Source organism: Oryctolagus cuniculus, chromosome 1 (genome assembly GCF_964237555.1).
Source record: "Oryctolagus cuniculus chromosome 1, mOryCun1.1, whole genome shotgun sequence".
Lineage (NCBI taxonomy): Eukaryota > Metazoa > Chordata > Mammalia > Lagomorpha > Leporidae > Oryctolagus > Oryctolagus cuniculus.
The window spans coordinates 60,641,570-60,653,941 of NC_091432.1; the positions used below are offsets into that span (position 1 = coordinate 60,641,570).

Genomic DNA, 12,372 nt, shown 5'->3' on the forward strand with positions numbered 1-12,372 from the left:
CATCTTCCTTCAGCACACAAAGCCTCCATCTTCTTCAACTATCTTCTCTTTCATTAGCAAATATATATTTGGATACTTACTATGTACCAGGCAAAGTATTGGCCCAGAGAACACAGAGATGAAAAACTCAGACCCAGTGTCAGCTTTATGAATCTTTAATTTTGTGAGGAAGATAACACAAAATAACTATCACAAAGTAACTTCATGTTTTAAAACATTTTTAAGTGCAATGACCATGATAATCTCTCCTGAGAGTAGAGGGTCGTTACTCAGTATACCTTTAAAATAAGTCCTGAGCACATTTTGAAACACCACTTGACACAGAGTAGACCTGAAGACTGGCCAGGCCGTGCAGGCACTGAAGTGGTGCGTCCTAGACCTCCTTCCAGGCTCACCACAGTTACCCCAAACTTCCAATGCACTAGTCTCTAATTGTCCCTGAGCATGATATGCCACTCCACCCAGACTTGAGTCTCTACTCTATATTTTGGAACACCATGCAAAGAAGAGAGGCTGGATTTCTGCCAGCACCAAGGCCAGCCCCATCAATGGGGTTGGTAGAATAGGGTATGCTCCTGAGAACCACTGTCTCCCTGGAATCAGCCCTGAACACAGGGAAGTGCTTTCCCAGGTTCCAGAGCTGGGCAAGGGCAAGAAAAAAGAAGCTGAGGTGTCTCCTCTGGCCCACCAAGCTGGATCAAATCCCTCAGGGTCACAGAATGCAGAACACACACTCAGGAGCAAGGTGCAAGGCCAGGGTGCGCATGTGAATATATCCAACATATCCATGGAATTTCATAAGGAAGACACACTTACAGCACTGTGATGCACAAGCCTGTTTTCTTTGGCTCAGTTCTTCAAGTCCCCCAGCCTCACTGAATCCAAGTCACCAGCCACCACACGGCTCATGTGACACTGTGACTCAGAATTGAGATAGAATTCATCCTCGCCCACCATCAGCTTTCTCTTTTCTTTCCAGCCCCACAAATGTTTAGTGAGGAAGCAAATACTTCAGTGAAGTGTAACTTGTAGGGTACCACTGTGACTCACCCATATGAGGGAGCGTTTGAAGAGCCTTTTAGACAAAGACGACTCTGGGTGTGCTTTTGGGTTTTCACAAGCATGTGCACATCTCTGTAGGGTGTCTTTATGTCTGTTGGTGTGTGACTGTCAGCATTTGTGTATTTAGGAGGTGCATGACTACATGTGCATATGCTATCTTGGTGTAAAACTGTTTAGTGAAAAGCATGTGTGCTCTGAGAATGGAAACTCCAGAGTATTGTGTATGGGATGCACAGTTTGAGGCCAGCATGTGGATGTGCACTTGGTATTTATGTGGGTGTACTGGAGAGTGAGAGATGAGCATGTGCTACATTCCTATTTTTAGCTGGGCTTCTACAGCCCAATTCATTCCTGTCTCTGTGACCCAGCAGACAGCCTGGTAGAGTTTCTGTAGTCAGGCTTTCCTACAACCCTGGGCCCAGGGGTCCCTCCTGGCCAGTCCTTCCCTCTCCATCCTTGGAAGTCCCCTCGCCAGGCTCACCCTCGTCATCAGCCTCAGCCAGGTCCTCTGGCACTGGCCACTCTCGAGTCTGCCACTCCAGTCTTTCAATGCGGTAAGCGATCTTAAGGGCGCTGGACTCCAGTTCAGCCAGGAGGCGAGCGAACTTGGTCTGTAGATCATCAAGCTGTTGATCAAGGCCTCGTAGCCGGGACTCTGTGGCCTCCTGTAAGGCAATCTCAGCTGCCTCGGCATTCACGTCCAACTTATTCATTTTGAGCAGGATCTCACGGCCCTTCTCCTCCATGACGGTCTGGGCTTGTGGATACTCACTCAGCACCTCCCGCAGGTCCTCCTTGCTCAGGCAGAACAGATCTGAATAACCCAGGCTCTTGATATTGGCTGTGCGGCGGTTCCCGGACATGTTCCCTGTGGCCCATTGGCAGACAGATAGGAGGATAATTAACAGGGGTGCAAGGAACCAGGATTCTCGCCTCCTTGCTTGTGGTTCTGAGCCCTTTTCTGTTCTGTGCTTGGTGGGTATCACTGACCTGCCTAGAATTCATAGTCTAGAGGAGATAGACATATAATGGGAGAGTGCCATGACAGACTGACTGGTGGATAGACACAGGCATCAGGTACTGTGGGAAGAAAAGCAAAGAGCTGCTACCAAGCTGTAAGGCAGGGATTTAGGAAAGCCTGGAGGAAGGGATGCCTGAGCTGAGTAGGAGTTAAGGAGAAGAAGAGGGGGAGGGTGTAGGGAGAAGGAAGCCTAGCCAGAAGGAAGAGCATTGAGCACAGGAAGAGAGGTAGAAAAGAGTCGGGTGGATTTAGAAATCAGCAGTTCTGAGTGGCTTAAGTTCAGGATGTGGAGAGAATGGAGAGAGGTAAGATCCAGGGCTTGCCAGGCCTTAGAAGTCATGGCAAGGCATTCAAACTTGATGCTGAGGGTAGTGGGAAACTATAGACACATTTTAAGCAGGAGAGCTATATGACTTTATTTGCATTTTAAATGAATGTTGGTGGAGTTTGGCAGGGAGGTAGGTTAGGCTGAACCCTTCAGTGTCTCAGAACTAGGAGGAATTTTTCAAAGATTTATTTATTTGAAAGCCAGAGTTACACACAGAGAGAAAGAGAGGCAGAGATAGAGAGGGGGGAGAGAGAGAGAGAGAGAGAGAGAGAGAGAGAGAGAGAATATCTTCTATCTGTTGGCTCGCTCCCCAATTGGCAACAAATGGCCAGAGCTGTGCTGATTGGAAGCCTGAAGCCAGGAGCCTCCTCCAAGTCTCCCACATGGGTGCAGAAACCCAAGGACTTGGTCGTCTTCCACCACTCTCTGAGGCCATAGAAGTGAAGCAGCCGGGACACAAACCAGCGCCCACGTGGGATGCCTGCACTGCAGGCAGCGGCCTCACCCTCTATGCCACAGTGCTGGCCCCAACTAGAAGGAACTTAGAAAAGGGAAAATGAGCTACCCTTTGTTGAACACTTGCTATGTGCCAGGCACTGTGCTTGGTATTTCACTCATGTAGCTCATTTAATCTCCCAAATAACTCTTTGTTTTAAATATTATCCTCATTGGAAAGGTGAAGAAATTGAGGCCTAAAAAAGGAAGTGACTTGTCCAAAGTCAAGCAGACAGAAGCTGACCAGGATGTGGAGCTGGTGTGTGTAGGGGGGCGGGTGACTGTTGGAAGACAGATGTGAGAGAACCTGTCTCCTGTCCACCTAGCTTCAATTGGTGATAATGTGCTTACCCTCTTTCCAGGTTTTCCTTTGCCCATAGCCTCAGGTTCTTTACCTGTGATTAGGCATAATGACTCCTTTTATACAGGCCTAGCCTGGAGTTGACAGTTAGTAAGTGGGAAGTTCTTCTCCTTGACCTTTCTTTCCACTTGGCCATGAGAAACTTGCTCCTCATACTGATCTGAGCAATGTTTATTTATTACTTGTGAACCTTGGACAAATTATCAAACCTTCCTGAACTTGGATTTCCTTACCTTTGAAATGGGGACAAAGACAGTGTTCATCCTACAGAACTGCTGTGAAAATCTAATGAGTTGATACATGTGAAGCAGTTAGAAAGGGGCATAGAGTATACAAGTCATAAACCTTAGCTATTATTATTATTATTATCTCCTTCATTTCCCACTGGCATGTTGGTGTCTCACTCAGGTCAACACTTACAGAGCATGTCTACTCTCTCTTCCAAGGACCCACCCTGCTCACTAATTTGGCTCAGCTTCCCCTCAGGGAACAGATCCTCCATGTCCTGCTCCTTTCCTAAGCCCTCTGATGACTCAGGTAACTCCTTAACCCATAGGTTCTGCAGTACCATCTGGTCCCAGCACTGGGTTCTGCTCTCTGCATCCCCCTCCTTAGCCCTGTTCCCAGTACACATGCTAGGATGCTCACCTTTGATGTTGATGATGCTGATCTCCCCAAAGTAGAGCCCTGCCCCCAGCACAGCATATTGTGTGACACCATCATCTGCCACCACGGCCAGTTGACCCTCACGGATGATATACATCTCTCGGCCAATGTCCCCTTTGCGGCATACATATTCTCCTGGCGAGTAGGTCTGGGGCTGCAGCTTCAGCACCAGCTCCTCCAGCAGGCTGGCTTCACAGTTCTGGAAGATCTGTACCCTGCTCAGAGTAGACAGGTGTACAGACACAGCCACTTCTGCCCTCAGCCGCTCAGGCAGGTGTTGTAGGATGGCTACTTCATTGGTCATCTTTTTGTTGATCTGCAGGTGCTGGTACCTGTGGGTAAGCACAGTGCCATTTCTGTACCAGTCTCCAATGTGAGGACCTTCTTCACTCCTTCCATCAGCTCAGCTTCAGTCAACAGCCCAACCACACTGAGCTCTCACAGTGGTCATGGGAGAACCTGAGACTTACCTCCTTTCCTGGTCACTGATGTGTTTTGAGCTCGTCTACTTCACCTAGGGCATGAAAGTCTCACCACTTGGCAGTGATTAAGATACCCTTTAACTCCTGTCAGGCTCTACCTTACCTAATAATCAGCAATTCTTATACCACTCCCACTATAGCTATTCCAGCCACCAAGCCCCCATCCTCCCAAGAGATCCTTTGCTTTGGCTCCCCAACTTCACAACACTTCCTCTAGTTCAGTCCACAGGATAGAGAATCATGATATGGTCAACAATCTGGTTATGGGCCATTCCCTGGGTGCACTGCTCTTCTCCATTCATTTCTTCCTTCCAGAACCTTCTAACTCCTCCCAGGCAATAGCAGTTTCTATTCCCTGGTGCCCATATTATCACTCCTTGTGCAAGAGTCCCTCTCCCTATCAGTCTCTTAGCCACTTCTCTCCTAAGATTCTCTTAGTGGAGGACACTTCTTTCCAAGCCCACCCAGCAGACCCACCAATGGCTGTCATATTTTGACTGCCTCGTCTGACCCACTGGGCAGGTCCCATAGGTTCTCTGTGTCCCGGTCTGGATGCCCTCGTTCTCACCAGTCAATAACTCGTCGTTCTAGCCGGCGGTTGACATGTTGCAGCTTCATGTACTTCTTCACCAGCGCATGGTCCGGGTAGAAAGCTGCATCTGCTGTGTTCATGTTGTAGATGACAGAGCTCATGCTGCCCATGATGGTGGCAAAACCCATGACAGCCAGCAGGAAGTCGCCCACCATGAAGAGGTACTCCTCCTCCCGGGCTGGCAGTGGCGTGTCGCCCACGGTGGTCAGGATCAGCGTGGAGAAGTAGAAGCTATAGAGGTACTGGCGCCTAAGGCGCTCAAAGCCAGGCTGCGCAGGATCCGGGTACACCCATGCATCACGCCCGAAGCCCAGGTACCGGGACAGGGCAAAGTACAGGCAGCTGTTCCAGTGGATGACGACAAAAATGTAAAGCATCAGCTTGGCGATGCGGAAGGCGTTGGGGTAAGCTGTGCGTGTCTCCGTGCGGTCAAAGGCCTCAAAGAGGCGGGGCACCCGGAGAAAGCGGTTCAGCCGCAGTGTGGGTGTGTGTGGGCCCAGCCGCAGGTAGACCAGGTCCGTGGGCACCAGGGAAGCCAGGTCCAGCAAGAAGCTCCAGGAGCAGACATAGCGACTCGCGATCCTCCCCTTGTCCACTACTAGGATGCCTTGGTCTAAGAAGCCTGGGTTGGGGTGGGGGTGAGAAAGGGACAGGCTGTGATTAATGTGGGTGACAGTGGGCAGGCCAGGGTAGAACAGGGAGACAGTCACAAAGACAGGAAGAGGAGGAGGCTACTGCCCCAGGACTTCTGGGATGAACAGGGGGATGTCATCAAGCACAGAGTGATGTCATGGGGGAAGGAGGAGGCAAACAGGAGTCCCTTGTTACTAAGAAGTTCTCTAAGGAAGGGAAGACTGAAGAAGGGTCAGTCCTAGGGGCTCGCTGACCTGTGTGGAAGCGCACTATGATGTCCAGTAGGTACAGTAGGTCACTCATGTAGTCCAGAACAAACCAGGCCACCAGATAACCATGCTGCAAGTCGGGAAAACAGGCTCTGTAGGGCAGGGGCAGGAGGTATTGACTTAAGGGCAGCCTCTGTATAACACTCTGTCCCCTTCAGCCTCTCAGCACTAGGTCTTGGGCCCTGCCACTGGTACCCAACCTTCTTTTGGGTCCTGCACATTTTTTGAGCCCCACCCCCCACTTCTGCCTCATTTTCTTATGCCTCATGGTCACTTAAGGCCCCTTAGCACCCCTGCCAAACCTGCAGATGACGATGATGAGGTTATACATTACTGGGACGACCATTGTGTTCAGCCACCAGTAGTAGTAGTCTCCTGATGGGTCTAGGACAGGCAGTGATTTCCTGTGGGCAAGAAGGAATTTGGCAGACATTCAATGCTGTGATTGTATCTGGAGGAGGCATCAAGAGATGGAATGAGGTTCCATCAAAAGAAGTAGACAGACGCAACACCAGGGACCAAGAATTCTCACCTGGCCTTGGAAGGGGCAGGTGGGCTGGATTCTGTTGTCTTCACCTTGCTGTCCTGGCTCATGGTTCTGTGGTCTTGTGCTGGGGTGTCAGGTATCTTTTGGCCTCTTTGCCAGCAGGTAGTTTCCGGAGGTGAGGATTAGTGCCTGACTGCTTGGAAGAGGCTTTCCTGAGGCTAATGCTGTGACTGCTCTGTCTTGGAAGCTCTTAGCAACACATCTAGGGCTAGCAGCTACTGAAACAGTGGAGGCAGTGTATCTCAGTGCCTGCCCTGTCTCCTAGGACTTGAACTTAACACCTGCAGAGCTAAACACCTCTAATGAGATCTCTAGAGAGGGTGGGGTGTGCATGCTTGATGGAAGCCTGGGCCTTGTTTCTGTCTTCCTCTTTCACTTCCTGTACCCCAAGCTGAGCTACATGGGGACCCTACAGTTCAGGAGATGTAGATTCCAGTGTAGGCTCTGACGCTCACTCTGTTTTACTATATGCAAGTTATCTGCTTGGCCTTCATTACTAATTGACTTAACAAGTGTTTACTGAGTGGCTCATATGTGTGAGGTGCTGAACTAGTCTCCAGAGACAAGGAGATCCCTCTCACATCAGATGTGAGCTCTGTTTTCATTATCTGTGTCTTCATGGACATCCACATCCCTATGACCTCCTTCCCATTGGATGGTATGACGGGAGCCTTCTGTGGTGCTTTAGTCCATGTGCTCTTCCTGTTGCCTCTGGTGCCTGATCCCACCAGCTATTTCACGTGTTTTCTGGATCCTCAGCTTCTTTCTACTTTTCCCTTTCTGTGAACATGCTGAAATCTCTCCCTCACCCAAATAAACAAAACCCCTATCCGTTCTTGTTCAACCTGTCCCTTTCATTACTATCATCTTTCTCAGCAAGTTATAATCAGAACTCCTTGCCAAGTGGCAGGCTAAATTGTTCTAATATTGGGGATAAAAGATGGATGAGACAAACTCCCTGCCCTCAACCCCCAGAAGTTCAGTCTAGAAGGGGAAATAGGTGCACAGGTAATGAACAATGGCCATCATTGCCAGGATACTGGTGAGTACTCAATTAGATGCATACACAGACAGCTCTTAAAGTGCATAAGAAGGGGCCCAACTGAGCCTGGGTTCTGTAGGATGAATAGAAGTTAAGTATAGAGATGATAGGGGGAAGAGTACTAGAGGCAGAGTGCACGGAGTATATGCAAAGACCTGAAGATATTAGAAACAGGGGAGATCATGGGAACATCAACTGAGCACATTTTTAAAGAGGACCTGGGGTAGGGGAGCAGTGGTGAAAGATGAGGTTGAGTGATGAGTAAAGGCCAGCTAAGGGAGACTTTTGTCAGCATGCTATCAAACTTGACCTTATGACAATTGAGAATCCGTGTAGTGTTTTTCAGCTAAGGGATAAGGTCAATTTGTGTATTTAGGGAATTTCTTGGGAGAAATATATTTAGTCCCGAAATTAATTTTTAAACCTTTTTCTCCTCATGGCTTCTATGATACTATACATTTTTTGTTTGCATCTTTTTAATATCTCTCATAAGAGCTTCTGCTCTCCCTTCTTTACTGGTGTTTTTTAAGACTCTGTTGTTGCAGCTGGCACTGTGGCATAGCAGGTTAAGCATTCACTTGAGGTACTGGGATCCTATATGGGAGCCAGTTCGAGTCTTGACTGCTCAACTTCTGATCCAGCTCCCTGCTGATGGCCTGGGAAAGCAGGAAAAGATGATCCAAGTGCTTGGGCCCCTGCACACACATGGGACACCTGTAAGAAGCTCCTGGCTCCCAGTTTTGGACCAGCCCAGCTCTGGCTGTTGCAGCCATTTGGGGAGTGAACCAGCAGATGCAAGACCTCTTCTTCTGTCTCTCCCTCTCTCTGTCTATAACTCTTCTTCTCAAGTAAATAAATAAAATCTTAAAAAAAGAGACTCTGTTGTCACCCTCCTGACTCTTTCTGGATGATATCAGCCACCTAAAGGATTTCCTTTCCCATTTAATGGGTCCCAAGAACTCTCCCTGAACTACATGACTAACTGCTTACTGGAAGTCCCCATTTGAACATCCTCCAGTCACCTTCAACCCATTGGGTCCATAACTGGGCTTATTATCTCCTCTTACATCCTTTTTCTGCTATAATCTCTATCTCTGTCCTTTTAGCCAAAACCCTAGGACCAGTATTGTATAACATTTACAAAAATAGCTTTATATAAACATAGCCACAAATTCTTTATCACTGCTCCCTGTTTCAACCAAGAGTATGGAATGAGAGATGTGTGACTTCTGAGGTTAGATCATAAAGGGCCATGCAGCATCATGCTGGGTCTCTTGCAATGCTTACTGTCTGCTAGTTCCAGCCCAGGATGCTTCCTGTCAGAAACTAGCCACTACTTTGTGAGGCCCTATTTTTCTTTTTTCTTTTTGAAGATTTATCTGCTTGTTTATTTGAAAGTCAGAGTGTGAGAGAGGGAGGGAAGGAGAAAGAAAGAGAGACAGAGAGGTCTTTCATCTGCTGGTTCACTCCCCAAAAGGTTGCAACAGCCAGGGTTGGGCCAGGACAAAGCCAGGAGTGAAGAACTCCATTCTTTTCTCTCATGTGGGTGGCAGGGGCCACATCATTTTTGGGCCATCTTTTGCTGCCTTCCCATGCACATTAGCAGAATTTTGGATCAGAAGTTGAACAGGTAGAACTCAGACCAGGCCACAACATTGACCCCTGTGGAGCTTTGTTTGACACTCCCAGCCCAGGCATGTAACTGAAGAAGCCTTCACACGACCCCAGCCACCAGGATCAAGTCATCTCCAGGTGTTCAAGTTTCCTAGCTGAGTCTCCAGACATCATGTAGCAGACAAGCCATTTCTGTTATGTCTTGTCTCAATTCCCAGAATCTGTGAGCATGAGAAAATGGCTATGGTTTTACAACACTAAGTTTTGGGTGGCTTGTTACACAGCATAGTATCCAGAACAGAAAGACAACATAGAAAAGTGCACATTTCTTAAGTGTAAGGCTTGGTGAATTTTCACAAAGTGAACACACCCATGTACTCAGCACTCCGATTAAGAAACAGAATATTGCCAGTGGCTCAGAAGCCTCGCTCTGCTGTCAGTCAATGCTTTCCCAAGGATAATTGCTATCCTGACTTCTAACACCATAGTTTTAATTTTACCTGTTTTTAAATTTATATAAGCCAAGCATCAGGTTTTAATCCTCCCTCGTATTTTCCTTTCTTATTCATCTACTCAAACTCTGGTAATCTACCTTCTAATGTCTCCATGTCCACTTCTCTACATTAGCAGCAAAGCCTCTCTATCAATTTGACTGTGTATAAAATATTTTGTAGCTATTATCTGAAAGATAACATCTAAACACTTAACATGGCCTACAAAGCTCTCCAGTACCTGATGTCCACTGGTATCTTCAGTATCATAATATTTCTTCTGCTTCTTCCCCAGGCACCAGACACACTGTACCAAATGCAGCTCCCAGAGCTAACCCCCATACCCTCCCCACTTTGTTCATTCTTTTTTGTCCTGGTAAATGCTTATCACTTATGCTGAAACTTACACTTGTTTTTTTCTTTCTAAATACTTTTTTTGAGTTAATTTTAGGTTTACAGAAATGTTGCAAAAAATACAGAAAGTTCTTGTAAATTCCTTATTCCTGTTGCCCTAATGTTACCATCTTGCAGATCCATAAAAGAATGATTAAAATCAGGTTATTGGGGGCCAGTGCTATGGCATAGTGGGTAAAGCTGCCACCTGTGGTGCTGGCATCCAGTATGGGCACCGGTTCAAGTCTCAGCTGCTCCACTTCCAATCCCACTCTCTGCTATGGCCTAGGAAAGCAGTAGAAGATGGCCCAAGTCCTGGGCCCCTGCACCCACGTGGGAGACCCGGAAGAAGCTCCAGGCTCCTGGCTCCGGATTGGCGCAGCTCTGGCCATTGCGGACATTTGGGGAGTGAACCAGTGGATGGAAGACTCTCTCTCTCTCTCTCTCTCTCTGCCTCTGCCTCTTTGTTAACTCTGCCTTTCAACTAAATAAATAAATCTTAAAAAAGGGTTATTAACATTGGCACAATACTTTAACCTTGAACGTAATCTGAAACTTCAGTTTCGCCATCTTGGTATGTCTATTCTTGCCAGCATCTTCTGGAAATCTTCCCTAAGCTCCTTCACCCATCCATTCCCTCATCCTCTAGTCTATACACACACATCGTGCTAAGTGCTATCCTCCTAGATGGCCCCCATACTACATCACTTACTGCACTACGTTGCAATTAATTGTGTCTGGTTAGAGGGCTGAGGTCCTGGAGGGCACAGACCAGTTCTAATTTATCTGGAATCCACCCTGACATGGAGCACTTATTCCACATTTCTTGACTAAGCCAGCGCCCAGGGGTCACCGACCAGTGCAGTGCATGGGTGCTGCGGGTACCAAAGAAAGGCGGTCATTGCCAGACTATTAAGGTGGAATCCAACAGGGTGCAGTCTTGGCAGTCAGTCCTCTCTAAGGCTCCGCTTTTCCACGGCCCCGCCCACCTTCTGACTCCTCCCTTCAACTCCTGCCCTTGGGTGTTAGCCACGCCCCCTCTCACGCCCACTCTTCCTCTCTAAGCCACCACCCAGGACCTGTTACTCCGCCCCTTTCGCCCCAGGCTCTTCCCGGTCCACCCCTCTCCTAAGCCCCGCCCTGCTGGTCTTTCCCTGCCTCTAAAAGTCGCTTTTCGGCTTAGGTGCCGCCTTCTGCCCTCTGGTTCGACCTTTCTTCCCCAGGCTCCACCCCCGCCCCGGGGACCCCCGCCTTCCCAGAGTTTTTCCCCTATTACACGCCGGAATCCTTCTGAGGGGCGGGATTTACAGGGCGAAGGGGAGGAACTAGGGGAGAAGCGGTACGCCTCCCTCGAAACGCCGTCGGCGACTCCGCCCCTGCGCTCCGCCGTTGCCAGGAAACGAGCGTTGACGCGACGGCTGTGGCCGGGCTTAGCCAATGAGCTGGCACGCCATTGCCCAGTCGTGCGTCATTGGGCGGTTACGTGTAGTGCGCGGGGGCGCGAGTGCGTGTGGCGCGGGGCGGGGCGGGGCTGGTGCGCCTGAGGAGCGATGGCGGCGGCCTGAACTCACCTAGCAGCACCGCGACGATAGGGCCTGGCCGGGTCGGCGTTCTGTGAGCGGACGGTATGCATGGACCGGCGAGCCAGGAGAGGCGCATGAGGCGATGAGGGACAAGGGGAATGATGGCACTGGGCTTGGTAACTGTACTGGTTGTGAAGGGACAGGGTGAGGGGCTGGCAGGTGGTGAGGGGCTGTGTGTGTCTGAGGTGGGGGAGCAGGGTAAGAGCCTAGGGGTGAATGGCCAAGTGAAGAGCCGTGGTGAATGGCTGGTTATATGAGTGGCTGGGTTGCTTTCTGAGGGGGCCAAGTGGAAGGGAGTCGCAAGCACGGCTCATTAAGGGGCTGGGGCTACCGACGGCAGAAGTGAGAGACAGCCCTGGCACCAGAGTGAGGGAGCGAGGCCTGTGTGAGGAGGAGGAGGAGGAGGGTAGAGGGCAAAGGCGGGAACCTGCGGATTGGCGGTGAATCGGCGAGGCAGTTGAAGGCAGAGAAAGAGGAGGGAGTGAGGCTTGAGCGACTTGGGTAAGGAAAGGTGTGAGGTTAGTCCTGAGGCCTCCGTGCATGGACTGTCCCGTCCCGTGAGAGCAGTTAGTTTTAGACTGAGTAGGACAGCTTGGGCGGAAGCGTTGTGCACTTGGTTCCTCTGCTCTCTTGGAGTCTTCATATTTTGGAGGACAAAAAAAAAAAAAAAAAAAAAAGGTATCATGGAAAAATAATAGCTGTGATAAAGAACCATTTTTGATGTTCAGTCTTCAATAGAGTCACTGGAAGCCCAGTTCCTCCAAGTTCCTCCTTTGGACTGTAGACTTGCAGC

General features: G+C 49.2%; 2 protein-coding genes across 14 annotated transcripts in view; one reads left to right on the top strand and one right to left on the bottom strand.

Annotated features, from left to right (window-relative positions):
- Window positions 1-818: 818 nt before the first annotated feature.
- CNGA4 (cyclic nucleotide gated channel subunit alpha 4) lies at window positions 819-11,383 on the bottom strand. 3 transcript variants are annotated; one of them, XM_002708575.4, is made up of 7 exons: window positions 11,273-11,383; window positions 6,442-8,154; window positions 6,212-6,313; window positions 5,895-6,001; window positions 4,984-5,629; window positions 3,916-4,265; window positions 819-1,930 (listed from the first exon to the last, which is right to left on the bottom strand). In XM_002708575.4, the coding sequence occupies exons 2-7, from the start codon at window positions 6,501-6,503 to the stop codon at window positions 1,467-1,469; spliced, it is 1,731 nt and encodes a 576-aa protein (XP_002708621.1). In that variant the 5' UTR covers window positions 6,504-8,154; window positions 11,273-11,383; the 3' UTR covers window positions 819-1,466. The 3 variants fall into 3 exon arrangements, with proteins under 3 accessions (XP_002708621.1, XP_051678984.1, XP_051678983.1); XM_051823024.2 differs by having other exon boundaries at window positions 6,442-6,671; window positions 9,845-11,374; XM_051823023.2 differs by having other exon boundaries at window positions 6,442-6,674; window positions 9,845-11,374.
- Window positions 11,384-11,473: 90 nt separating this feature from the next.
- Window positions 11,474-12,372, top strand: part of FHIP1B (FHF complex subunit HOOK interacting protein 1B) — a 51,506-nt gene continuing 50,607 nt past the window's right edge. For 7 of the 11 annotated variants that reach the window (XR_011388788.1, XR_011388787.1, XM_051823022.2 and 4 more), the window contains exon 1: window positions 11,474-11,621. The gene's annotated coding sequence lies outside the window, so the exon portion shown is untranslated. Of the gene's footprint in view, window positions 11,696-12,372 lie in introns of all 11 variants that reach the window. The other 4 variants (XM_070074354.1, XM_070074370.1, XM_070074347.1 and 1 more) reach the window with 4 other exon arrangements.